At 39.3% G+C, this 27,441-nt stretch overlaps 2 protein-coding genes across 3 annotated transcripts in view; both read right to left on the bottom strand.

The window, feature by feature from the left end:
* Positions 1-10,962, bottom strand: part of zmp:0000001236 (mastermind-like protein 2) — a 33,758-nt gene extending 22,796 nt beyond the window's left edge. The window contains exon 1 of the mRNA XM_063493898.1: positions 9,634-10,962. Within this exon, the coding sequence (XP_063349968.1) occupies positions 9,634-10,044 (411 nt within the window). The 5' untranslated portion in view covers positions 10,045-10,962. The remainder of the gene's footprint in view (positions 1-9,633) is intronic.
* Positions 10,963-12,914: 1,952 nt separating this feature from the next.
* Positions 12,915-27,441, bottom strand: part of gab2 (GRB2-associated binding protein 2) — a 34,376-nt gene continuing 19,849 nt past the window's right edge. Inside the window, exons 3-10 of one of the 2 annotated variants that reach the window (XM_063493861.1) lie at positions 21,977-22,205; positions 18,483-19,009; positions 17,811-17,908; positions 17,354-17,630; positions 17,144-17,234; positions 16,938-17,040; positions 16,683-16,805; positions 12,915-16,601 (exon numbers count right to left, since the gene is read on the bottom strand). In XM_063493861.1, coding sequence (XP_063349931.1) covers positions 16,458-16,601; positions 16,683-16,805; positions 16,938-17,040; positions 17,144-17,234; positions 17,354-17,630; positions 17,811-17,908; positions 18,483-19,009; positions 21,977-22,205 — 1,592 coding nt within the window. In that variant the 3' untranslated portion in view covers positions 12,915-16,457. The remainder of the gene's footprint in view (positions 16,602-16,682; positions 16,806-16,937; positions 17,041-17,143; positions 17,235-17,353; positions 17,631-17,810; positions 17,909-18,482; positions 19,010-21,976; positions 22,206-27,441) is intronic. The other variant, XM_063493862.1, reaches the window with a different exon arrangement.

Raw genomic sequence — 27,441 nt, 5'->3', positions numbered from 1 at the left:
TATCTAATACAATGCTAACAACATCATTTAAGTTGTTGACTTTCACTTCTCTTGTATTTCACATGTATAATATTCCCCAAAGGATGGCCATAGCAAAGAACAGAACATTAGCACAATGCAAATGGAGTTGAACTATGACTTAGACCCCAGAGCACAGGAGAGTGAGGGATAGAAGAATAAGTGAACGCTTGTGCCTCTTTTCAGCACTCTGCAACTCTGGAGCCTGGGAACTTCAGCAGCTTGGCTGGGCTCTGAGAAATATCCTGAGCTGTAATGTAAACATGCCTGAACTCTGATCTAGCATGGCCCTTCCCCCTCCCAGTTTAACCCAGCATTCTGTGTAAGGGGTTTGCCAGTGACATCAGGAGCCCACTTACTCAGTTCCACAAGAGGGTAATGACCCTGGTGAGAATAGACTCTTGCTGAAAATATAGCTGTTTTGCTATATAAGCAACTGTTGCTTAGTAAATGAGTGAGTTTCGTTCTTTTAGTTCAGCTTCAAATGATTCCATCCAATAAACAGACTTCGTTTTAAACCTATCAAGTATTTTAAGGCTATACTAAAGAGTTTCAGCAAGGTGAAGAAGAACATATTGTGTTAAGCTGATAACATAAATGGACTTCCACACCCAGTTCACTCATAGCAGCTGAGATAATCAGATCTGTTTACAACAGAAGCTAGAACAAGTCCAGGAAACTCTGACATATCAGGTGGCTGATTGTCAGATAAGTGTGAGAACAGTTGTAGATAAGCTCCTGTTTATCCAAACACAGAAGTGTCGACAACAAAAGCATCACGCTTGTTAAAGTTTGCTCATAATGTAACTTCCAAAAACAAATGCTAATATTACTAGGTTAAAGAATACTCTTTTATTTTTAAGCCTTGTTCTTTTGTAAACAAGGTAACAAACTACTGCTTGTGTTTAGCTTTGAATGCAATTCCACCCCTCAATTCACTTTCAGTGCACTGCACATGAAATACACCTGAACAAGCTTGTTCCCACAGGGTTCCAGTTTCAGCACTGGGTAGCAAAGTATTGGTGGAAAGACACTCAGAGGCATTACCCCCAACCCCCTCTCTTTTTTCCCCCCACTCACACAATCCTACCCTCCCTTCAATTAAGTCAAGCAGGAAAAACTTGACAAACCTCAAAGAGCTCTCTCAGCAGAAGAAATCACATCAGGCATGAACGGATACCTCTACAAGGCCCCTCTGAAGATACAAAAGCACATAAACATGGTCCTTGCCTGCTAAGTGATTGCCCTAAGCTGGATACTTACTCTTATGTCTAGATTCCAGATGATGATGAAAAGCTATGAAATATTTGTTTTCATGTGGATTTAATAGCTACAACGGAGCACTAATATATTAGTCCTTCTAAAATTCCCCAATGACTTCAACAGCATAGATGAGATTTTTTGTATCCCGAGGTCGGCATAATGCTTGAAATTTAAACAATGTGTTGGTAACAACTGGGAGCATGCTGAAAGCAGAACTCAACAACAAAGGGATACAGTGGGGACTCTCTAATCCAAACCCTTTGGGAATGGAGGTATTTCGACTCAGTGAAATGTTCACTTGCATGAACACAGTCAGTACCGCGGTAATTTATATTCAGAACATGGAACAAGTATCTACACAAATTCACAAGGGTCTATTGCAGAGTCTAATTTGCTGTTGACATATCAACAAGAAAAATTAAAACAACTATGAAAATGAGATCCGAAAATAGGGCAAAGTGCAGTTTATGTGAATGCATTATATTGCAAGTTATATTTTTGAATAAATATAAACATAAAAGCTGCACCAGGGCTGGGGTTAAAAGGGTGGCTCCGTTATATGCAGGGAAAGATATTGGTTTGATTACAGAAGGAAAACAGCAAGTTTGTAGGTTTTGAAAGATGAACAGTGTTTTGCACTGCCACTGTTCAACTCCTTTGCTTTACAAACTGCCAACAAAGGATATGTCAGATGCTGGTATTTACTTCTGTGACTAAGCAAAATTAAACATATTTACTGTTATAATCAGACTGTATTTTATTAGTGCCATTATCTTGCTGTTAAATCTTGCATGGCTACACTATTATTATGGGGAGCTGAGTCTTCTAATGCATGTTTATTGACATAGGAGGTCTGTACACTAAGATTATTATAACAATCTGATTTTTTTTTCTTCATGTGCATTTATTTGGCTTTGATATCTAATAAAATTTACTGATTTCAACTTTTAAACACCCCCCCCCCCTCCCCCCTCAAAACAAAAAACCAAAATCCTAGAAATGCCCCTTTGGTGCACCAAACTGTGAATGCTGCAAAAAATATCCATTTAATAGTAAGATGAGACTGTGGGGGAAATTTGTCTGTTCTGAAACTTATGGGAAAGCACTGACAATTTCTGCTTAATAGATTATTTAAGCACATATGAAAAATTTACCATGGATTAGTTTTCTCTTAAATAAAATGTTCTAATTGAGTGAGATCCACACGTGACATCACAGCCATTTCTATAATGTGAAATTAAGCAATAGCAAACACTTACACTGACTTATTATCCATTACTACTCTAAAGATAAATTAGTAGATTCAACACAACAAAAAATATGCCACCAAGGAGCTGATTTTGCAAGGGTGATGCTTATCATATAGATATATATATATATATATATATAAATTCTACACTATTTGCATGGTGACTGAAGGTAAAGACGTTACCTTGCAAGCTCTTCTTGACACTGGGGGCCACTTCCAAGGACAGGAAGCACATGTCTATGGAGGAAAGGCTTTTAACCAGCAATGGTTCCATTACAAATAAAGGATACATTTATCCTAAAAGGTCAGACATTTATGAACCTCAAACAGCAACCTGCCCTACCTGGACTTTGAATGGAGCATGTTCTTCTGAGCATGTACACACTTACATTGAATCAACCATTGAAAAGGATGAGATGGATTTAGTACATGATTTCTGCAGCACTCTTCAAAGACAGGCACAGCCTTCCATAGGCTGCTGAATAAAACATAAGGACGCGTGCGGCAGAGTGGGTTTTGTTTGTGTGCGTATTTGTGTGTCAGTGAGTGTGAGTGGAAGTATGTAGGAGAAGGGGAGTGGGATGAGATAGCGAGAGTGAAGTTCGCTTAAGACACTGCTCCTAGAGATGCTGCATAACCCATGAGCCATAAATTTCTTTGATCTGACACACATCCTGGCTGCCCCGCTAGGTATTTGGAAACTTCTGTCTTTCTTTATCGATAATGTTTTTTTGTTTTTCTTATTATTATTTTTATTTTCTGTGTGCTCTCTGGTAGCATGGAACTGGATAACAAAGTATAAATTAGTCCAGAAAAGAATAAAAGTGTGCTCATTTAAAGAGTAGAAGGCGCTGCAAATGTTGCCAGGTACAGAGATGTCCCAGATTTACACGCAACTATTTCCAGCACCTTGCTGCTGCATGATACCAAGATTTGGTGAGCCTTCTCTTGTTTTTAAATCTAATTATACTTGATTTTTCCCCCTGTTTTAACACATTATCTAATCAATGGGAAGCATAAAGAAATTTTCAGTTACTCATTTATGGTAATAGTCAGGTCATGGTAACAAAAACAAGTTGAATTCTGACCAAACTCTGAAAACCTCTTAAAAATGACAAGTTTTTACCTTTCACCTTTCTCTCACACTAAAGGAAGTAGGAAAGGGATCTGATACATATGCCAAACACGAAAGTCTCTTTTTGTTTGTTCCTCATCACTTCCCATCTTTACCATTACAAATATCACCTTTTTCTCTATATCTGCACTGAACAACTTAAAGTGATTTGGTTGAAATGTTCACTGCTCTTCACAATTATCTGATACGCTAGCAACTTACACTCAGCTCACTCAGCTTTTACTGCATCTGTTGTCATAAAAACCTGAGTGTCTCATAGGGCCTTTCTGGGAAAAATCCACTGCTGCACAGGAAGTGATGCATGTTTTCTGGCATTAACAAGATTATTTGAAGCTGGGTAGTCAGCAGCAGCTACCATGGCTCAACACACCAGATAGAGCAAGCAAAAAAACCAAAAACAAAATACTACTAGAGCTCCTGGAGGCAGTGACAAATCCACTACAAAAACTGCTTAGCACTTAACACAAAATTGGATGTCTTGGACATCCACTTAAAATTTAATTTGACATATCCAGACATCATCATACTAGAACTAGGGATGTGCTGAATATCTTGACATCATGACACTGTAAGATATTAAAATCTGCATTTTCAATAAATACACTCACAAAATCAAAGGGATTAATAAGTAAAGCTCCTCTGAGAAATGACACTCATCTGTGAACTTTCTTTGTGCCACTTAGAAATCCGGTGTCTCCATAGTCTATTAGAAAAGGAACTTGTTGACGCTTGTATCCCGCTCTCCCTTGAGGACACAGCAATCACGATCACAAAATTTATAAGTTGTTTAGAATGTTTATAAGCTGATGTTATCCTAAAATATTACCGCAGACTTTAATCTCATGCACAATTTAACCAAAAGATGATACAGTAGCTAATAACTACAAATATAACTACAAATGTCCTAGATTAATACCTCCCCAAAATGGGAAGCCACAGCATTAGCCCTGTTTGACATTAACATACCACATCCCACTTCCTTGAGGACAAGATGTGCCTAAGTACCTCTACTTAGTGCTGAAAATTTATGAACGGTGCTCTGGAGTGTCCAGAACATAGTGTTACATGTCTCAACTTTTATTACATAAGACACTAAATCTGACTGTTTGACTGTAAAAAGGCTGTTTTAATGTTTTTCTATGCAAAAATGTGGTGATCTCTTCTGTACAAGAAGAAACAGCACATAAACCTATATATGAATAGGTCATACATTTGAAAAGACATTACTGCCTGTAATGAATCGGGAAACATTTAAGCATATCAAACTCAGTAATACAAGTATATATCACTTTATACTCATTCTTTCTTTGTTAGATTAAGCTTTTACATCAACCCAAAATCTTTGAATTCCAAAACCTTTCAATCCTCCAAGTTTTTTAGCATTTGAACAATAAAAAGGTACATTACTAATTTGTTAAATAAATAACATAACTACTCAGTAAGCACCCCACTGACTAAACTGCTTTGTCTATCTTTTAAGAGCATAATGAAAATTCTAAAGATAGGCCTTTCTTGTAGCAACAAAAAAAAATGTAATAATAGAACATTTTTAATATATTTATATGTATTACACATAAGTAGAATTGAACCACAAGTTGGATGGATGACTAATCCCAAATAGAAAGAGGAGATTAACAGATGGCTTTACTACAGTATATGGAGGCCTATCTTAATGTCTTTTAATCAGAGCACTATGAGATGCTCAACTCATCTAGCAGCTAACGGTCTGCACAATGAGACAAGCGTAATCACATCAGGCTTAAAGTGTAGCCATGCTGTCAATAAACAGCACCCACAGAATTTCCATTCTGCTCTGCAGGGGACTTAAAGTAATTCACCATTCAGACCAACTGGCAGCAAGCTATTTCTAAAAGAAGACTGTAACCTATCCATGACAACATGGAAGTGATCTGTGGGATGAACACGGATCCCTTTCTGCATCCACAGAGGTGGGTAGAGCTGTGGGCTTCACAGTGGGTGGCCCCCATGGACCTGGGCTAATTGTTTCACATCACTGCCGAGCCAGGCTGAGATCAGACCACCGGCATCTGATTCAGGCTGTTCAACAGCCAAACGGTATGCCAGGAAACACAGCACACACCCCACCCCACATTCACACACATGCACACACTATCCACTCCATCATACATGACCACAAATAAGTGCAAGGTATTCCTTTTCTGTGGGATTTTTTTTAGCAAGCTGTCAATCTGCTTACCCAGAAGTTGTAGTCTTGTGTGTCCGTGAGAGATGGTAAGATAATATTTAAGCTTTCGCAACTCAATAAATTATAATAGTAAACTCATAAATTTTAATTCTGACCCATGTAGTAGTGCACTAGTAAATAGGCGAGAAACAATTTCGCTGCAAAACCTTCAACTGGCATTAGTGATATCCTAGATGATGCACTAAGTCAAAAGCGCAGTGTTACACAAGCATTTGCGCAAAAGCTACATTAGTTCAAAGCCTAAGAGACCAAACAAAATTTCGATTAGTATTTTTTCCCCTTTCCTGTCCTATTAATCACTCTGCAATCCTTCAGATTAACCTTGCAGCCTCTTTGAGGGGGTGACGATCTTCAAGTTAAGAACATCATGAAAAGTGCAAACAACCAGTCTTTCCAACCTCTACCCAGCATTCCAATAAGCCCTCATGTTTGCCATTTTCATAGTAAAAAGGGTTTCCCTGAGAGCGGAAATTAGCTTCCTTTCCAAGCTTTAAAAATGTCCAAATGACATGGTTTCTCATACCCCTCTATCTTGTAAAATAAATGTCATAAATTTAAAAGTCCAAACAACTACAACTGCCAATTTTTATTCAGTTTGCCAAGGCAATTGTGCCAAATTAGCACACAAAGCCAAAATAATATTTTGGCAATTTGCCTTTATTACAGGACTCACAGTACACAGTCACGGGAAACTGATAGATAACCAGAACTCATTGGATAGATCTGGCTGTGGTTACATGATTTATGTTTCAAACCACTAACTGACCAGTATGACTCAGGCTACAGTTTTTACAAAAGACCTGTATGGCAGACAAACAAGGTCACAACTGCTTAAAATAATAGGAAAACAGCTCAGCATATGAGCACTTTGTGTGCATGCTGCTCTATGAGTATACTTCCCAGATCTGTCACTACAAGACTGAGTAATAACAAAATCCTCCCTGTGCACATAGCACTGTTAATCACCAGGCATCCTTCGCCTACTGCTTTTTCAAGGCCTGTTTGACTTAAAGTAAACACATGCAGGAAATGTATTCAGTGGCTCTAAACATTTATATGGAGACCTTGTGGTTCAAACAGTTTCATGGCCGGCAAATCTATCAAGAAGGTGCTTAGTGAGCCATTTGTTAAACACATGATAATATAACATGGCATTACATGGCATGCTAGTATGCTTCGAGGCTGTATTGTTGTTTGTTAAGCCTTTCATTTTTGTGCTCACTATCTGTATCGTTGACAGACAATGTAAGATGATTGTTGGATCCTGATCTGATGAAACTGAATGTCTGTTCATTGTAATATGGGGCTAATGTTTTGTAAGCTCTACTGTGTGACCTATTTCTGTGCTGAATACATTCTCTGATACAGGTATGAAGGGAACGATTGAAAAACTGGCCATGAAAAGAAACAATCTAAAATATGAATATCCAAAAGCTTTCAATGAGTTCATCCACGCATTAAGGAAAATGATTTTCCGAGTCGATAAGTATGCTCTCGTCTCTTCCTTCAAATTTCTCCAATTTCATCTAAAAGAATATCCTTTGTTAATCTGGTCTCATTGAGCACTGTTGTTAAGTGCTGCTGCTCACTCTGCACCCCAAGCAGCCATAATCCATTGTGTTGTTTGCCCCTAACTCAGTATACATTTCCATTGCAAATTCCAATGTGAACACTCAATAACACGCACAGATGTGGTCATTTGAGATGTCTTACTTTTTAATTCTGAAGAATGAATTATGGTGAACTCTGCAGAACCCCCATACATATTTGAAGCAGCTTTCAGTTATTATAGCCAAAGATGATAATAAATTTAAAAAAAAAAAAATTTGGTGGCAAGAGTTATAGGGATATATATAGACCACTGTATACGTGCAACATATTGGCATTAAACAGGATTTCTGCAAGAGCTGCTGTTGTGCTTCACCCGATCATTATAAGTTGCGAAAACATTAACCTCAGGGTTGATATAAACATGTACGCCAGGACTTCATTTCCTCCTCACCATCTTGCTGCACTCATCAGTTTTAAATAGAACATGTTACTCCAGAGTCAAGATCAGTAAAAATGAAACGGTACATGATAATGATGTACCCTGACCTCTTTTAGACAGCCAGTATAATCCATGAAGTTGTGTCTTGTCTCTCATCGTGTTCCACTGCCATGGCTCTAGTGAACCGATCAGCATGAAAATGTAAAAGCTGAGAGGTAAACTGCATTTTAAACTAACTCTATAAACCACGGAGAATCTGCTTTTCTTGTACGTGAAACATTAATGCTTTTTATATTTTTGTTGGTAAAAAATAAATAAAATATTATATGTATGAAATATTGTTTATTTCACCACATCTAGAAAAAGAATGTCTGCAAGCTTTCACCCTTTGACATTATTGCTTGGGAAGTAATAGGCTAGAAGCTAAACTCCCCCATGCCCAGTGAAAGAAAACAACTAAATAAATCTCACATCTCAGTGACTGCTCCCTTAACAGATGCCATACAGGAAGTCAGTCCTATCAGCACTACCAGGCACACAGAAAGCACAGTTAAGTTTTCCTATCCTGCCTACCTATGTCCTTTGTGAAGCTTTGCTGTTAGGGGAGAAAACACTGTCCTGTACTCTCAGTGGCGCACAAGGTCATGCAACTACTCAGTTCTCAATCTCAACAGAATAACTCAGAAACAAAAAACAATTTTAAAAAATGACATAACAGTGCATATTAAATGGGTTAAACAAACCACAAAATGCATCCGCATCCCTCTGCTTGGATCAGCTGCACAGTTGTGATGTTGTCAAGGTTTGCAGTAAATGCAAAACATCCCCATGGCCCAATGACCCCAAAACCATTTCCTCAAAATGGATTGCTTTGCAAACAAGCGTAACGCTTCTGTATCATGTCATCTACCTTAAGGGCCCCCTTAATCAGGAACTTAGAGTTTTAGAACATTTCCTGACTGTTTTTGACATGCATTTGGCTGCCATCTAAGTTTGGAAAAAGCTTGGACTTTTTGTTCATGGATAGTGACAGCAGCGTTATCCATGTAGAAACATTTATTGATCCATTATCGCCAAGGAAAGCTCCCAGCTGATTTTTCACACATTTTTCTAATTATTTATGTTAAAAAAACAAACAACACAACAATATCGGCAGTCTAAAGAGCCTGGAAAGAAAAGCGTCTGGACTTCTTTAGGTTTTCTTAAAGAGGCGTTTCTGGATGCTGAGGATGCCAATGTTCACATTTTGGACAGAGAAGACAGATGGTTTGAAAGAGGAGTGAAAGAAGCCATCAATGTCCACTGTGAACGGCCATCTTTGAATGTAGGCACTGGCTTACCACACCAACTGTTAGCCATCTATAATCCAGTTTTGAGATCCCTTCCCAGACGCCTTAATGCCCACTCACATCCTGGGCCATTTGACCTCAGTAAATCACATGATAGGGTGGGGCTAGGTTTTACATTGGGTTCACCCGAAACATTGGCTGATTGTGGCCCACACCCGTTTTCACACCTTGGCTCGTGTGATTAGGTAGGCGCTCCATGACCCTCTTGGGGACACTCCCGTAGGGCTTAAAATCTGGGACAATCCACCAGTTGCTCTTAGAACCGATGAAGCTTCTCGGATGAGAGGTGAATCGTCTTCAAGGAAACTTAAAGAAGTCCAGACGCTTTTCTTTCCAAGCTCCGTAGACTACGATGACCTGGATGACCGAGAACCTTGACAGACAACATTAACAGCAACTCACCGCTATGCGTGTGGGGATCTTCTGCTCGCCATCTGACCCCTTTTGCTCTCCGTTAGCCCTGCTGTAGTCTGGGGGGTGCTGGTTCGATCCCCGGCTACCTTTTGCTTTACGGTTCCCAGGACCTTGGTGGACTATGCTGAGCAGCTGAAGCGTACTCTCGTGCTCCCGGTCTGTGCTCTCGGCCTGACCTCGCTGATAGCGGTCCGCGCAGGTAGAATGGTGCCTCCTGCACGTCTCTAACCGGGCGCGTAAACGCTCAACTATGGCGTTGTGCAGCTGTGGCACTGTGGAGCCCCTTGAGCTGGCCACCACCGGCCCGTTGCTGACCCCACCGGGCATAGCTCCTAAACCAACACCCAACATGGGTACGTATGTCCCTGCAGCAGACTGAGCGGGGGTCGCTTCTCCCATGCCCGCAGGTCCCTGATAAGTTTATAGACTGAGGTCCACTGTGCTTACAGTGGACCACAGAACGGGCATGGAAGAAAACAAGAAAACGTACTGAAGACTTGCAATGATCCCATGTGAAAAAAAAAACACTTGGTTGTAGTCTCTGGAGAGAAGGAGTCACTATGGCCTATGATATGTGTTGAAATGTGAGCCAATTATCTTGTCAAACTGGGACTGTGATATTATATGATATAAAAGATTAAAGTAAGATACGCTCCATATAAAATCATGCTATGCTCCACGTGGATTAAAAACATGCATTAAAAGTCTCAAAGTTACAGAATTGTAGTAGTTTTTCCTCGGGGGATAGGCTCTGTCAGCTTATAATTAAACGTGAAATGATTTACAAACATGAAAGGCTCCGCAGCTGGAATGAATCCGCTCTTGCTTAACGACTGGAGCTCTGCTCACAGATAAATAGGTTATATTCAATATGAATCCCTTAGATAATTCAAACCCACGGCACGCACAACTTCGGTTTCACTGGTGGTACATTCCGAGTAGCTACATTTTCAGCCTACTTTATCTAAATATTGTACCACTCTCGTTAACGCCAAGTCCAAGAGTACACTATCGACTATAAATTGAGTGAGAGCGACCGGCTGCAAAAATAGAAGAACCAACAAACACACGAAATCCACTAAACTTCAAGACTCACGGCATTTTTTTGGTTTGTTTCGAAATGAGTCCTTTTCTTTGTTGCTTTCCTTTCAATCCGGATAGGAATCTGGTTGCAAACAAGTAAAAAAAAAAACCCCAAAAAACCAGACCCCCTAATCGCAGGCAGCCGTCGCAGAAGCCGACTGAAATCCGTCTCAAATAGTCCATTGACAATCGTTTGTCCGTGTGGTACACGAAGGCAATAGCGGAGCTACTTACACAGACCCTTATTGTACGAACATTCTGCTTTTGACATGAACTCGTATGGTTAAAAAAGGAGGGTCCAGTTGCACACTCTAGTGGAGAAAAGCCTGAACTTGTCTTGCAAGGCGTGAACGGTGAGAGGAAGGAAGGAATCTTATTAATGTATTTTAAATTTGAACACTGTTGTCTAACCGAAGGAGCAGTGAAGGTTCAACCTGGCACCGCTGTTCTGTCTGCCACCTGGTCAAGCTAATCAACTAACACATGTTACCAAACATTTATTCATCCTGTATTTAAAGACACAAATGAAAAACACATTTACATCATTAACTAAAGCATGAAAAGAATAGTTAAATCCAGAACTATTCTTTGATCTTTTTTGAGTTAATACGCAGAGTAACTAACCAAGCGAGCCTACAGAACCGCTCAAATGAGCTGATTGGCTGCTGACATGTTCCTATACTGTTGTCTTATGTGTCTAGGCCGCTATGCCTCAAATCTTTGGTAACTTTCAGCTTTCTGTAAATCTTAAAAGTTGGGTAAATGTACTCAGTAGCTTTCAAATATAACAATCACAAAAGTGCATTCGACTATATTTGTTTTGATTTTACACCTTCTCAAAGCAATTTATTGCACTTTCATTCATTAACCGGCTGTTGTTTGAAGTTAATCGTATCTGGTTCAGGGGAACGAGATATAGGAGATTAAGATACAGCCACAGAATCACGCAGAAACTCGCTCACACAGGATGCTTGTTTCTGTAAAGCAGAAGGAAGCTGCTTGAGCACCCAGAGGAAAACCACACAAATATGGGGAGATCCTGCGAAGTCCACACAGAGTTCAAGAAGAAATCAGTTCCGTTCAACACTGAAGCCTTTTCCAAGTATAATTAGTATAATAAATTAACTATTTGTCTTTGGGGCTGCTTTGATAGCGGGAGACTGTAAGACTAGCGGCCACCAACTTGTTAACCCATACGCATATGATTAAAACCTAAAACACTCTCACGAATCTGCCAACCCACACTCTCCCCTCCCTTTTAGGCCCTTCTTTATGATGGATATTTCATTACCTATATGTATAGATGCCTCCCTCAGTCATTCAGTTAACCAATCTTCATCAGGCTCTTGGCTGACTAAGAAATGTTTTGCTTATTAATCATTTTTATTCTCTTTATGGGAAATGGCATGGCCACCCAGTGGTCATTACTGGAAAATGATCCTGAAGCATAATAACAGTCATTATTTAATAAGTAGCAGGCTTATTAAATGACGAGGAATCCTGTAGAAACACTTTAAAAATTATCTGTATTTCAGTACGATAATCTGCATTTTCCAGTTTGGTTCTAAATGCATCTTTGGGCATAACCCAAAGGAGCTTGTCATCTAATGTTTTATTAGTACTTGACTGCAGCTGCTTTCTTTAACAACAGAGGGCAGCATACATTTAACTTCTGTATATTCTGTTTTGGAAGATGTTCTAAGGTATTTTATTTTGGTATTACTAGCAATTCAAGATGCTAGTGAGTTCTACTGTGATCTATGGTTTGGAGATAGTGGCACACACAAAAGGAGGTAAAGCTGGAGGTGTGAGAGTTGAAGATGCTAATTTCATTGGGAGTGACCAAGCTGGACTGGACTTTTACAGTGAAAGGATAGTGGACATATTGGACAAAGGACATTGAAGATGGAGCTGCCGGGGAGGAGGAAACAAGGAAGAGGACAGAGGTGGTTCAGGGAAGCAGTGAAAGTGGACATGCAGGCGGTTGGTGTGATAGCAGAGATAAGGTGAGATGGAGACAGATGATCTGCTGTGGTGACCTCCTAAAGGGAGCAGCCACAGTTTACTGTGTGTGGACAGTAAGATCTCCACCACTGTGTTCAGTTTACAACTAAATGAGGAAGTGTGGTTGAAAGATGAAGTTTATATTTAAAGAAGAACTTTAACACCAAACTTTCACTTCTTGCTTTATTCTACGTCCACATTGTAAGCCTACCATTATACAGGAATAACAAAGTATTGTATTTTTGTGTATTCCAATTTAACTGTACCACAATACCACTGTCATTGTTTTTCTCATATTGCTTCAAAAATCAAGACAGTTTGTATACATCAGTGTTAGTAGAGAGAAGATTCCTTGTTTGATGGTTGTTGTTTTTTCTTTCTTTCTTTCTTTCTTTTTTACAATTATCAACAAAAAAAAAAACACACACACACACATACAATAAATTAATAAATTAACACAAGCAATCTGCTTTACAGTAGTAGCAATAATAGTGGTTAAAAAAATCTTTACAAGTACAGTACGTCAACTCAGTGACAGCCTGACAGTAGATCTGAACAGTGTTTTCAACCCAGTCAGGCTGTCATTTAACATACTACAGCTTACAATCTACCACAACACATACACAACTCTTCTGCTTACACATGATCTCTCTAGATAATAAATTACACATCCATTTCATTAAAAAAAAACCCCAAACAAACAGACAGGGAGACAGGCTTTTCTTCACTCTTTCCTTTCCTTTCTTGCTCTTTGTGAATCACAATTCACCTGGGATTTGCCAGTCCAACTTACACTGGCAGCCTTTGCCTTTTTATGATTAGATCATCCAAAAATGAAATTTGGTAATTTAAAAAAGAATAATACACTAAACAAACTTAGTTTACTTTAGCCTGTTCCTGTCATAATGCATAACAATTGCTTACATGTATCAGTAAAAAATAATGATTAAAAAGAATATAAAAAAGCTGTAAAAATGGTAGAAAAACATTAAGAAGTAAATCTTAATGAAATAATCCATACCATCTAGCACTCCATGGCCACGCTATTCTTATTAAGGTCAAAAATGGATTCTGTGGTTCCAGCCCACAATGAAATACTGGACTTAAGTTGAATTAGAAACTGATCATTCAGTTGTCCTTACTATAATATGATTCTTCCTGTTTATTCTAAGAATATTGTGAAAATTTCTTCAAGGCAAAATGTACGGTCTAAACCGAAATGAAAATATAAGGCAAATTGATCAACAAAAGAAATTTGGTAAACAATATTGCTCAACTGTTTTATAGTGACTACGATCACTGGCAAATATCCACTGTGGCAGATTTCCTTTGCATTCAAAGCACTATGTTACATTATTGTAGTGCTCTTTATGTCTCATACAAGTGCATCAAATTTCTAACAGTCAAAAAGATGCACTGCAATATGTATATCTATTAATAATTTACATACAGGAACAAAAGTACTCCTCAGGGACAAAGCTGTAGTGTGTGGCATTTCAAAGCCCAAAGACAGAAATCAGTGAATGGAGAGTTCTGGAAAACAGAATTATGCTACTCTTTATCCACTAGACTTTTGTTCATGGTCTCTAGAGAGACAGAGTACTTGCAAACTACACCTCTTGTCTTATTACTATTTTTTAATCAGCACAACACAATAATTTTTTTTTCAGTGCACGTTTACATTGAAAATCCATTTGAATATTAACTCAAGTGAAATGACCACTGAAATCAAACGTAACGAGGTTTTGTCATCTTGCCTTTCCCATCTTCTTCATTTCGTAGATTTGGATGTAACCAACTTTGTTCCTGCATTGAAATAATTGGCCTGCCATCATGCCTGACAGCTTTTAAATATAGTTTGGGCTCATATTTAATAGAAACCCAGGCAACAGTCATGTACGGTTATCATTAGGGGTTCTGACACAGGCCTTTGCATATTTGTATGGCTATATTTTTTCCCTCTCCTCTTACCAGACATGCACTGCTAAGCTGAAATGATTGCCCGCAGTGAAAATAATCTCTTCACTGCTTCTGCAAGACTCAGCACAAATGATAGATTAAAGTGAAAAGAGAAAGTCAGCCTGCATGCCAAAATTGAAGTGCATTTTGGCATTCCTGAGACCAGCAAGCATACTCTTACAGTATATTAATATGGTTATTGACCAGTTAGCCTCTGTTGCTCTTAAATGGCAAAAACAAAATAAATTGCCAACTAGATGCAAACAAAATTAACTGCTGCAGAGGGTTGAATGGAACAGTGATCAAACAGTGCACTTATAAATAACAGTTTGACAGTAAGGATGATATTATTAATTATCTATTCACTGTTCTAACAGTCTGTGTGAGGAGCTTTGGCAGGGAACTTCACCTGTATGGCGTGATATTCTGCATGCTTGCAGTACACTCTAGTAATAATCATCACAAAGAACAGGCATAAATTAGTTATGGCTTTAGGCCCAAATATTTTAGTTTTAAGCAAGCTCATCCAGTATCCATGGTAATGGTGGCAGAAACTTGACACTGGAGATGGCTGACCTAAAGTGCCCCTATTATGCTTTAAGTTTTTCCTCAACTCTCTAATCTGTTACACAGCCTTTTGTTCATGTAAGAGGTCTGGAAACTTTCAAAGGCCAAACTTTCACGTGTGGCCAAATGAAAGCAAAATCTCTGCTGCCGTAATGTCTCGAATACATTCTTTACACTCCAGGCTTTTTTCTGTATTGCTACTTAGTTATGTCACTGTGACACAATGTCATGAAATTCATGCAATTGGTTGGTTTGACATGCTCACTAACAAAGAATGAGGAGCAGCCTTAATTCAATTTAGATGTAGTCAGTTGCTCTATTTCCAAAGTCACTTCTACGAACTCTATAATTCCTTTGCTGTGAGGAACACACACCTAATGCTCTGCTGTCGAGTCTTCGGGCACTCCCTGGATCTGAGGAAGTGACCAAGTAAAGTACTTTTAGTTTTTCATAGCAATGTCCCCACAACAATAGGAATATCCTTAAATCTTTAGTGTTAGCATTATGCTAATTTGGCTAACTTCACCATCTGTTAGCTTCCCTCCTATAAAAGGAGCAGCTGCAGCAGAATTATGTGAATGTGTGGTGTCTTTCTAACATGTCTAAAGCTTTATGCTTGCAATCTGCAGGCCTTTGAATAAACTGCTACAACTGGGTTAAAGGCTAGCCAAAAACACCCAAAACAAAAAAAAAACCAGTCCAATATCCAGACATGGTATTCAGAGGTGGACAGTGGGTGCTGGAGAGCGTTACAGTATGTTTTGGGTGTGCATATATGTGAGTGGCAGTTTCTTAGGATTTCTGCATAAATAAACGATTTAATATAAAATAACATTTTTTTTAAATTTATTGTTAATTCAATTATTTCATGCAAAACGTATGTAGCAAACTAGTGGGCAAAAGAATTAAACTCTTTAAGGTTCTCAATTCAGCAGGAAAACCTGGTAACACTATCTTGGAGGACTACGATTATACATCTGTGATCAAGGATGTCTCCCTTTTGTAACGCTTTTGTCAACTTTTTGGGGAAATGCTGTAATGGAACCTGTTAGAGGGTGAAAAGAAGTGTCACCGCAATGAGAATAAGAAAACCGCTTGTTGTATTAGAGTTTAATCTATTTTAATTGACTCCCCGAATAAAATGATGAACCTGCATAATAGGGACACTTTAAGGCTTGTTTTTGATGTATAGGTCAGTGTCAGGACTTGACCCCCTTGGCAGGTTCAGTAGACTGTCGCACATCAGTCCATTCCTGCATTGTGTTTTGCAGAGCTTGAGTCTTTTCCTTGTCGACTTGGACATAATCCACCTTCTCGTCCGATGTCACAGAGGACGTAGAGGGCTGTGGAACAATAAATAAAGTTTAATTGCATACTGATAGAAATGAGAAAAGTTAATTTAGTCTATAAAATCCTCTGCTTACTTTTCTGTGTGGGTTGGGTGTCCCAGGCTGGAATTCCAGTGCTAGGTAGTCCACGTTGCCACATTTCCTAGGGGCTGGGCTGCTGGTGCCACTCACGGCTGGGGAGGTAGACGCTGGGTTCTGCTAATGTAATAGGAGGGAGGTTTCACTCACACAGTATGCAGTGAGTTAGCAGTGCATACAAATAAGTGGATCGTTAAAACAAAGAACACAATGTACTCTCCCCAGTCTCCCCGTCCAGCTCCCTGGACCTACCATAGCCACATAATTCTCTTCACTGTCTGCAGAGTCGGTGCTGGTGATGCTTTGTGTAGAGATGGGTCTACAGTGCTGGGAGGATGTGCAGTTCATAGCAGGCCTAAAGAAACATAAGGGGGGGAAAAAATCTGTAACATCTGTACTGCCTGCTATGTAATGATTCTTGACTGTGTGTGTGTGGAATGCGCTGATATAAGACTCACATGGGTCGTGTCCAGGACATAGTGACTGGACTCTTAAATGGCAGCTCATCAATGATCCCATTGTTCTTCAAATCAAGAGGTGTTGGCTTTGCTGCAGAAAAACAAGAACATATGTTATTAACAATTATCATGGTCTTCAACAATTTACAACAGATTTTAGAGCTGATTTGAAGCATGCTCTTAGTGAGAAGCTAAGTGTCAAAATCTCACATTTTCTGTCAGGTTTGAGGTCGCGATAGATAGGCGGTGGTGTAACATCACTGAGACGACTGGGCCTGTGGCACAAGGAGGCACTGCTCGCCTTGCGGGCAGGTAAAGTTGCAGAGAATCCTGGGAAATCAAAGTGATGTGGCCCTGGGCTCATAGGAATGTAGATATTCTTAGGACTGTCAGCCTGGCAAGCGCTGAGTGGTGAGGAGCCAGGATTCATGGGCACGTAGTTGTCATCTGAATTGCCGCTGTCTGAGCGAGTAAGTGGTGTCTGTCTCTGCCATCAAAAGAGACAGAGGGCAAATGACTCTCACAATCTCTCTGGACTTGAAGGAAAACTGTGGCACTCAGTTGGAATAAATATAGAAGTATTTCCTTTTCTATCTCTGCAGTTTATGATTGACTGCTAACAGGATCTATCTGAGGAGGCAGTGCAGTTCAAGGGAGAGTTACTCACCAGGTAAGAGCTGAATCCATCATTGACTGACTCCATAGACTGGCCTGAGTGGTTGAAATGGATGAAACGATGTTGATTGTTAGTTTCAAAGGAGGATCCTGTGGAGAAGGGTGAAGGAAATGATCAATATTTACCACTGTCAGAAAGTTTGAAAGGGAAAAAGCTGCGCAAGTGTAAAAGTAACATTCCATGCCTACATGACTTAAATACTGTATAACAATCCCTGCAATAGAGATCAATTTATATGTAGGAAGGGCCTTTTTAATATTTAAAAAAAAAGTGGTCACACATCAGCTCTTGTTTCTACCTATATGATGGCTAAGGATGGACTTTGCAAAGCAATAACCACAGCAAGCTAAGAAGCCATGCATTGTGTCTACGGAAGCTTTTTTCACATGGCAGAAAAAAGCCTGGAATGAAAAATTCTGAAGCAGGCTGTATGGCTTGAATTTCATTAGCATCTCAACAGGACAGAGTTTGCCAGACTGGGACGCTTGTTTCTGCTTAGTTGCTAACTTTAAATCACCAAAGTGAAAAGCAGAAGAATATAGAAAGAGTCAGTGAAAGAGAAGAAGGTGGGTGATGCAAAAAGTGTTTGCTATTTGTCAAAAACAGAGAAGAAGTGAAAACGTATTAGCAAAGCAGTCATAGCACTAATTATTTCCTGCGTACCTCTGTGCAGTCTGATGTTCTCGACAGCAGGGAGAGTATTTCTGCGTGGGATGACTGACACTGCAGACATTACCTCTTCATTCTGGCTCCCTACTGACTGAGGACTCCCCCACTGACCCTCAGACCCTTGACTGGGTTTAGGGGGTCTGGGAGGAGGATTATATGAGGATTCAGAGCTAGAGGGTGTCAAGGCGTTGTGATTTTTATCAAATGTCCTGGGGATCTGATAGAAGGAGCCAGGTGGTGTAGGCAGATCATAGTTATCAGGCAAGCGTTCATTGCTGTGCATTGTGGCAAGGGCATTGCAAGGCGTTTTGAAAGTGTAGACCTCCTCATTCTCAAGCTCAGGATCACCTAGACCACTGTGAGCTGGGGCCTCCGAGCTGTAACCCCTTGGAAGAACGTAGCAGGCCTCCTGGGTCGAGTCATCGTGCACTGGCAACTGGTGTTTTCCTGGCTTGGGAAGGCTGTAAAAGCCATGCAGCTGTGCACTCTTGCTTCGTGTGGACTGGGAGAAACTGGCACTTCTGCAGCACAGAGAGGATACACACAAACACACACACACAAACTTTTATTTTGGAAACTTTCTTGCTGCTTTTCTTTTATCTACCGTTCTTTTTCTCATGTTGTGAATTAAGTACTGCGCCAGCCTATCTAAACAAAAATGAACCATCATCTCTTCTATTACAGTGTTTACTGTCACTTTAGTGTAATCACCAAAATAGCCACTAGATGGTACCATGGCACTACAGAGGGAACTTTATCTTTATAAGCATTAAGCACACAATTAAAGAACAATATACTTGATATCCAGTTAATGATACCTATGGAGCTAAAATACCTTATTTAGTGATTTAGTTATTTTTTAGATGGCTCAATGAACAATACAAGTATTTTATCCAATGCCACAGGCAACATTTTTGCCTCTAATGCCTGGGGGGGACGGGCGTTTTTGAATTCAGTATTTTTAATCATTCTTTGAAAAGCTTCTTTATTTTTATGTTTTCAGCATTGACAAAAGAGGGTTTCCCTGTCAAGGGAGGGGGAGAGGGAACTCTATGACTTTCCCAGAGTTTCTCAGTCTCGGTTAGGCACCCTAGGGACATGCCTCATTTAGTCTGGCTCCTTTGAAGGGCTTGACCTTGAGAGAAAACCAAAGCAACGCTGCTCCTTAGAAATTTTGGTCTAGTTAGTGGAGCAATGCAACTGAAAGTTATCCTCAGTTAGTTGTTTCTGTATGTTTGCTGAGGGAGCTGTGTGCAAATATGCAATTTAAATTGCAGGCTTCTAATGGTTACATGAACTCTTTATTGTAATAAGAGATAATGCATTAATGCCACACCATTAATATTGACATAACATTTTGCTCTCTCTAATCTAATTTCTTTTTCATGTCAAATAACACACTTTGTTCCATCAATTCTTCTTCTTCTGTCTCCTGTGGATTTTCATCATCAATCAATAATTTTGCTCATTGCTCTGTATTCCATCATTGTGGCTGATTTGTGGGCTTTTTACGCAGATTAATTCTAGTCAGACCCATGGAGTTTCATTCTGACATGAATCATACCCTGCCACCAGATGCCTGTCTTAATTAGCACAATTGTGAAACAGAAGCTAGCGACATAAATATCTGCATAAAGCTGATGAGATGGATTGTGAGGTTTGATTTCCTGGGTTTTGCAGAGGTCCAATGCAGCAGATTTATGTGCAAATCGTGTGGCTGAGAGGGCAGTTCTTCCCTGGGTGAGTTTAAACCTATAGGAGTGATGAATTGCTGCCTCAACCTCATTGATCATCTACTGTGCCGGCTATCTGCTGAATGGCATCATTATTAAAGCTGACTTTTGATTCTTAAAAAACGGGCACAAAGGCGGTAGAAAGCGAGGTGCATGCTGATGCAAAACACAAGAGCGCATTTAATATAAATGCCTGGTCCCTTTTATTCTCCTGCTCAGCATGTAGCTGACGCAGGCATTTATGTACCTACTTCTAGTTACCCCACATGTATTCACACCTCTGCATTTGTTCACATTTTGCTTTACAACCACAAAGCTAGGGCATTATCACATGTTACAAAGTCATATAAAGTCTAGCACGCTGTGGTATTTTTTAGATAAACATGTACTGAATTTAATTTAAGGCAAGCAACATGTTTCAAAAAGGTTGAAATAGAGCAACAAAAGACTGTAAATGCATAACGTGGAAAAAAAATACACCTAGTGGAACAACTACTTTGTTTAATTAATAACAGGACATCCTAGAGTGGCTGAGACTTACGCAAGTGTAGATGGTGAGGGTCTGCTCCTATAAGAAAGACCTTATGGGCAAATCGCTCAGCATTTTAAAAATAATGGTTCTTAAATTAATGTTGTCAAAAATGTGGAGATCAGGATCTATGATGCATATTATTAAAAAGGATTCAGAGAATTATGACAAGTGTCTATTAGACACACATTAATCTGTAATGGAAATCCCTGAATAGCACTTTGCAAGAGGATTTTAAGTGAATGCATTTTATCACTACATTTGCAAGTATATGTTAAACCATGAAAAGAAAAAATAAATCAATACGACAATACAACCAACAGCAGGCTCTGGTTGCAAAAAATGGCCTGCCTGCAGTCCAGACCTGTAAACCCACTGAAACATTTGGCACATCATGAAATGAAAAAATGCAACAAAGAAAGCTGAAATCTGTTGAGCAGCTGAATCCTCTATCAGCCTAGAGTCTGAACATTTTCTGCTTTCAAAAACTGCAGCAATTGTTCTCTTCAGTGTTTACAGACAGTTAAAAGAAAAGATGATGCAGTACTCTGGCAAATATATCCATGTACCAATTGTTTTTAGATGTGGTGCGGGCAATGAAATTAAAATTCGGCAAATATCAAAAAGAAATTCAAATGTATCACTTTCAACATTTGGCAATTTGTCTTTGTAGTACTTTCAATAAAACACTTGATTAAAGAAATTTGCAACTCATTGCATTCAATGTTTGTCATTTTTCAAATGACTGATTAAGATAATTAAACACAAGCCTGGGTCATGGCTGGATCTTGTTTAGAGCCTTTTTGCATTAATGTGACAAAATACTTTCATTTTTATAGTATTTGCTAAACCGAATAAACAAAAAAGATCCAACATCTGATTGTTTATTCTAATAATTATCAGCACAGCAAACCAAATGTTTATACCATGTTACAAAATCCAATCCACTATACTTTTTCTCATTTTCAAATTGGATCTAATTTCAACCTTCTTTGTTTATACTGTTTGGTTATCTTTCCACAATGCTTCATCATATGCGCTTCCACAGCACATGCGGCACTCACACTCACACACACATTTGGTGACGTCACAATTCTCAACCCTAAAATGTTACTTCTAACCCTCAGAGGCTTCTAAGCTGAGGAAACGCTGTAAACCTGTACGTTGACCTGCATTAACGGAAAACAGGAAACTGACACAGGACGCCTGAAGGTCATGACCTTTACCGTGCACTTTCTGTCTTCCTGCTAATGCACTGGTGGAGGAGGAGGTAGTCCTGGGGTGCACTGTTGGACATGGAGTTATGGTGTGTGTGGCGCACAGGCACATCAAATGTGAAGAGCACTGGCTGGCTGGAATGGACGGGGGCAGAGGACTTGCGTTCTCCGGTCAAAGGAGCCATTGAGCCGGTGACATCTGCTCCAACAGAACGGGGCATATGGTGTAACCTGCCATCTGCAGAGAGGAGACATTGGAATAATTGATTATTTCACTTAGGTTAGTTTTCTGTAGAAGTGATATGTTACACAGTATTATGCTTTAGAAATTATGAGCTTAATAATCATCCCTTACACATTTCACTTCTGCTGTCAAAATCTTTGCACTAAAGGGTGAAAGGGTTCTAGGTCTTCAGATGACCTAGTCTTGTAGTTAGGCGCAATCAGTCTACACTCAAATCAATAGAGAACAGGGATTTATCTCTAGGGAAGACAGAAAATCGTATCCTCTTGCTTTTTGGGATGCAGAGAACAAGCAGTTGAACAGCACATGATCCAAGTTATCCTTTTTGACCAAGGTCAATGTGCCTGCTTTTTATTTTTATGGAGCCACCTACTGTTTTGCACAGTGGGACTATGTGAACAACATGATCTCACAATCTTATTGCTTCTGTGTGACATCCCTGATATTTTCCAGTGAAAGACTATAAAGAAAAGACAAATCTGAGATGGGGATGCTGGAAATAGACTGGGCAGAAAGCCAAAATGAGGAGGTGCACACTGAGCAGAAGGAGTAGTGAGTAGGCAGCCCACTGAAACATCGACCTATGGTGCATTGTGCAACACTAGCTGATAGGCGAAAGAGAAAAAAATCTCAGCTACTGCTGACAGTAATCTCTTTCTTTCACTGTACAGTAAATGAAAGATTTTGCATAAGCAAGAATCTTCGAAGCTTAAAAAAAGAAAATACTATCTGACAACAGTCTTGAACCAAAACATATAAACGAGGACAAAAAGAAAACCTTTCCCTTTTTAGAAGCAGGAGGGAGTGTAAAATCAACTTTTCCGTCAGACAAATGACTAGTATTGCTTTTCACTTTTTCGTTGAATTTGTCTGTCCACTGTGACTCTCCTCAATCTTTATCAGGCCTTTACAAAGCAAGCTATGGGTCAAACTGCCCTTTAAGAAGAAGGCAATGTTCTGTGAGTCATAATATGTGCTGAGAAACAGATACAAATGTGGTGTGTGAGCATGTGTGTATGCATGTTGGACAGTTGGAGGGTGGGGGTTTTCTGGAGTCCAATTTGCTGAATGAGGTCACATCCATGCCTGAGGGAAAAAAAGGGCTATGCTATGAGGACTCCAAGCTAGTGGACACAAGCGAGATGCCCAGGCCCACAGCAACACAGGCGGGGACTCTCCCCAGTGATCCTCAATTACACCATTGTTCTGAGCAATTCCATTCTCCCTAGGCTGGTTAGGCATCATCTCCTTTCTCCACAAAAAGCTTTGTAAAAGCTTTCATCCAGTGTGGTGAGTACTAGGCCCATGAATATGGGTAGATATATTGATCTGTTGTCAAAAAATAGCCCCCGCCCCGCGCACCAGAGCGGAGAGATGCAATGAAAAAAACAGAAGCAGGCTTGATGACTTTTATCCTGCGGAGACAACAAAACTTCAACTAAAGAGTAACATGTGACCGCTGCACAAGATAATGTTTTTCTCTATGTCTAAAAGATTTTTGATTAACTGCACATATCACTGTCAGAATCAGAACAACATGAAGGATGACTGCTTCAGTGTGCTGATGGAACAGCCTATATAGCTCATCACTGACACTAATGGACCTAATGATGTATGTTGCCACTGGAAAGCAATTCCAGCAACACAGAACAAAGCCGCAAAACAGAAACAGAGAGAAGAGCAGAAAATAAAAACACTCATATGTCCCCACAGATGCTACAAATTTTCGCTACACTAGCTAATGTACTGGGACGCTCAAAGTAAGGTGGAAAAATGCTTATTATTTACCAGAGTCGTATAAATAACAATACCACAGCTTAAAAAGTAAGCCAATAAAACTAAGAGGAAGGAGTAAAATAAAATAAGAGGTTAGTAGTGATTTTTGTTTCTTTTTTTCTTCGGTTTTTAGTTTTGAGGCTGATTTCATTACCCAAAACGGTTTCTTTTCACTAAATTCAAACTGAAGCACCAACATCAAAGGCAGTTTAAAAAGACAAAGAGTTCTTTCCATGCTTGAAACAAATATCAGACCATCAACAGCAATGCATTGAAGGACCCTTTTGGTTGGTGAATGACACATGGCTTTGCTGGGTCAAAGAGCTCCTAAGTTCATGAGCAATTTTCCAATTATGTTCTATAATACATCACCTACTGTCTCATTGAGTCTGTGGCCATAATCTAATATAAGCTGGCTGCTGCTCAGAGGGCCAAAATTAGAACCATGCTGGATCACTCATGACAAGAAGGTCTTTGTAGAGTGCTCATTTCCTCCCAGTCCAACCAGAATAAGACATAGACATATGATAATTTAATATGAAATTAGAAATAAAAATAGAAAGTACCACTGACCTATTGAATTGAAATATACAGGAAGCAGCTGAATTTTTCATCAGCGTTGCAAGTGAAACCCTTAAATACTGCATAAAAGATAATGATTTAAGGTACACTCTAAACACATGCCTTGAATGTAAGTACTTCAAAACCATTATTTCCTTAATGGTTTTTGTCAGAGATTGCACTTAACAATACCATCTTGTGGCTCAAACAGCTGCAGTAAGTACTGCACATTAACCTCAGATACATCAAGAGTCTACACAAAGGCCTGGCAGTGGTCTTGGTTTTGGTGGTGGTGCTGATGATTGTGGGGGTTGTTGTGTGTGTCTGTGTGCGAGACACAATCAGGTGACACAATATGTCTGAGGTCTGCGTGCCCTTGAAAAGGAGACCACTACTTTTGGATGTTCATCTGAAAATGTATTCAGTACATGAGCACTAAACTGTTTCTACAGCTGAGTCCAAGTGCTGAACATAGCTACATTATTTGTTGTCCAAATCTGCTTGGCAGTCTATAAAAAAGCACTGTGTCCCAGTGGGCTACATACTGGGTCCATTTGGATGTGTGGTTGCTGAGGGTATGGGACGTTTCCATGACAGTGATATAACTGGATGAAGAAGAAACTAGGCTGCTGCTGACATGGGTAACATCAGCAGTGAAGAGAGATGTTTGCATGGCATTCTTACTCTGCTAGAGCAAGGTTTCCCTTGAAAAGAGTTCAAAAGAGTATTACGCAGACTAAACACGCAGGAGCTGATCACATTACCCCCTGTGCCCACTCAATACCACGTGAGCATCACCATCTGACCCCACAGTAACATCAGTTTCCCCTCAAAACACTGCACTCATCAATCAATTAAATGGCTTGTGCTATTCTGGGCCGCTGAATTACAGCATCTGGCTAAATTATAAAACTGAAAATAATTTTCAATTTCATGATCCACCTCTATAAGGTGATGGATAGATATAAAAAGAAATAAAGAGATATATATAGACTGCAAATAAAAGATAGACACAGCCACTGGGATTTTGGATTCCTCTTTCAAAACCTTGAGTTTGGCATTTTAATTGTTAACATAAACCAAACACCAAAAGAGGGCTATGGATCTAGGTGAGACATGGAGAGCACTGCATACAGCAGTATCCGATAAATCACAAGGTAGCAAAGCTCTAATTTGTATCCTACCATATTCAATTTTACCTTAAAAATATAAAATATTAACATCACGCCACATCAATTAAGACATAAGACAGGCAAACTGAGATGAGCAGGCGGGTTACTTTTTCATAGACTTCTATAGAACTGAATTTCTTTTTACAACCATAAGGAGTCGCCCCAAAGCTTTTAACATAAATGCACATTTAGGGGTCCAACTTATAAAGAGTGTGTACATTACCCTTGTCGCTAGTCATCTTAAAAGCCTGTTACATCCATTTTTAACAAGTATATATACTATGTACTGTTAGATCTAATAATTCTTGACAAATACAGCTTTACAGTATAGAAAATGGATACACTTGCAAATATCATTTTTTCCATGAGGTCTCCATTTGTACTGTCCACAAGTTTCTCTAAAATTAAACTTATAAATCAATAGTCACATGGTGCTAATGAAGAATTGCAAGGTAGAAGGGGGAAAAGGAAACTGTCAGACACTAATACAGGATGAACATAACTTGTTCTGATTTTCTGCTTAAAAAAAACATATACCTAATAAATGCATGTGTCACTTTTTCCTAATTGCTGTTTAGAAAAAGTGTAGGCATGAGAGTTATGCAGCTTCTACTAAGCAAGGTTTGAGCAGAATATCAGTGCAGCAAAGACTGCACTGTGGCTCATGTGATTACTCTGATTCATCTATGCATTTGAATTAATTTGTAAAATGATACTCCTTTAGTAGTAGCTTGCCGCAACTGTTTCTATAAATGCGCACATCATCCCTTCTGTTCTATTTGAATGTATTTTGATTTTATAAGGACAAGAAAATGCAAAGATTATCTTGGTTTGATAACTTTCACTACGGCTTTCAGTTTGCTGCAATAAGTTAAATTCCTGTCTTGAAAGGGAGCTTGACGTCTTGCCATTTCCTCCCACAGCATAACTGACTTTTCGTGTTTTTTTTTCTTGCACGGTCAATGTGCAAGAAAAAAACAAACAAAACAATGACCAATCTTTTTTTTATCTTCATATCTTTAAGCAGGTTCCTAGTACAAAATCTGTGCCTTTATGAATGATCAAATGGGGAAGTTTCGAGTAGATCACAATATTCCCTCGACAGTAACAGTTCCATTATTTTTTTCAAAACTGGCCACATCCCTCCATTCATCCATTTTAATGCCTCTACAACTCAGGCTGCTACATTTACAGTTATAAATAGATTTTTTTCATTTCATGGCTGATAACATGATCCATCAAAAAACAAAACAATGGGTCCTATCATGTAAAAGATGGACCAAAAAAAGTACTGCTCACAAGAAAAAAAAAAAAAAAAAAATCACCCCTAACTGGAGATTATCCTTGTCTCTGAGTTCAAACAGCCAGCCGAGAGCAGAACAAAGCCCATGATTGACGAGACGATGTTCCATTCATTAGATTGTGCTCGGGGGTGGGTCTCCCCGGGTGCAGGCACACGCCACACACCCAGCCATCAGCATCTGATAACAACAACACTCATCAACAGATTCTAAGAACAAGAAAAACATGCAATTTGGGATGTGTCTATGCAAGGAAATCGGTTTCAAAATTACTCTTTAGTAATCCTCACTTTTGTCTAGTTAACAAAAAATTGGTGTTGGACATCAATACTTGTTCAAAATGAAAATATTAACTGTAATATGCTTGCAAATGAAAACAACCACTAAAAGTGAACATGATTCTTTCTTTATGCGTCTTTG

The sequence above is a fragment of the Pelmatolapia mariae genome, linkage group LG14, assembly GCF_036321145.2.
Source record: "Pelmatolapia mariae isolate MD_Pm_ZW linkage group LG14, Pm_UMD_F_2, whole genome shotgun sequence".
NCBI classification, from domain to species: Eukaryota; Metazoa; Chordata; class Actinopteri; order Cichliformes; family Cichlidae; genus Pelmatolapia; species Pelmatolapia mariae.
Note: the sequence above shows the minus strand (reverse complement) of the source record. Positions and strands in the feature narration are given on the sequence as shown.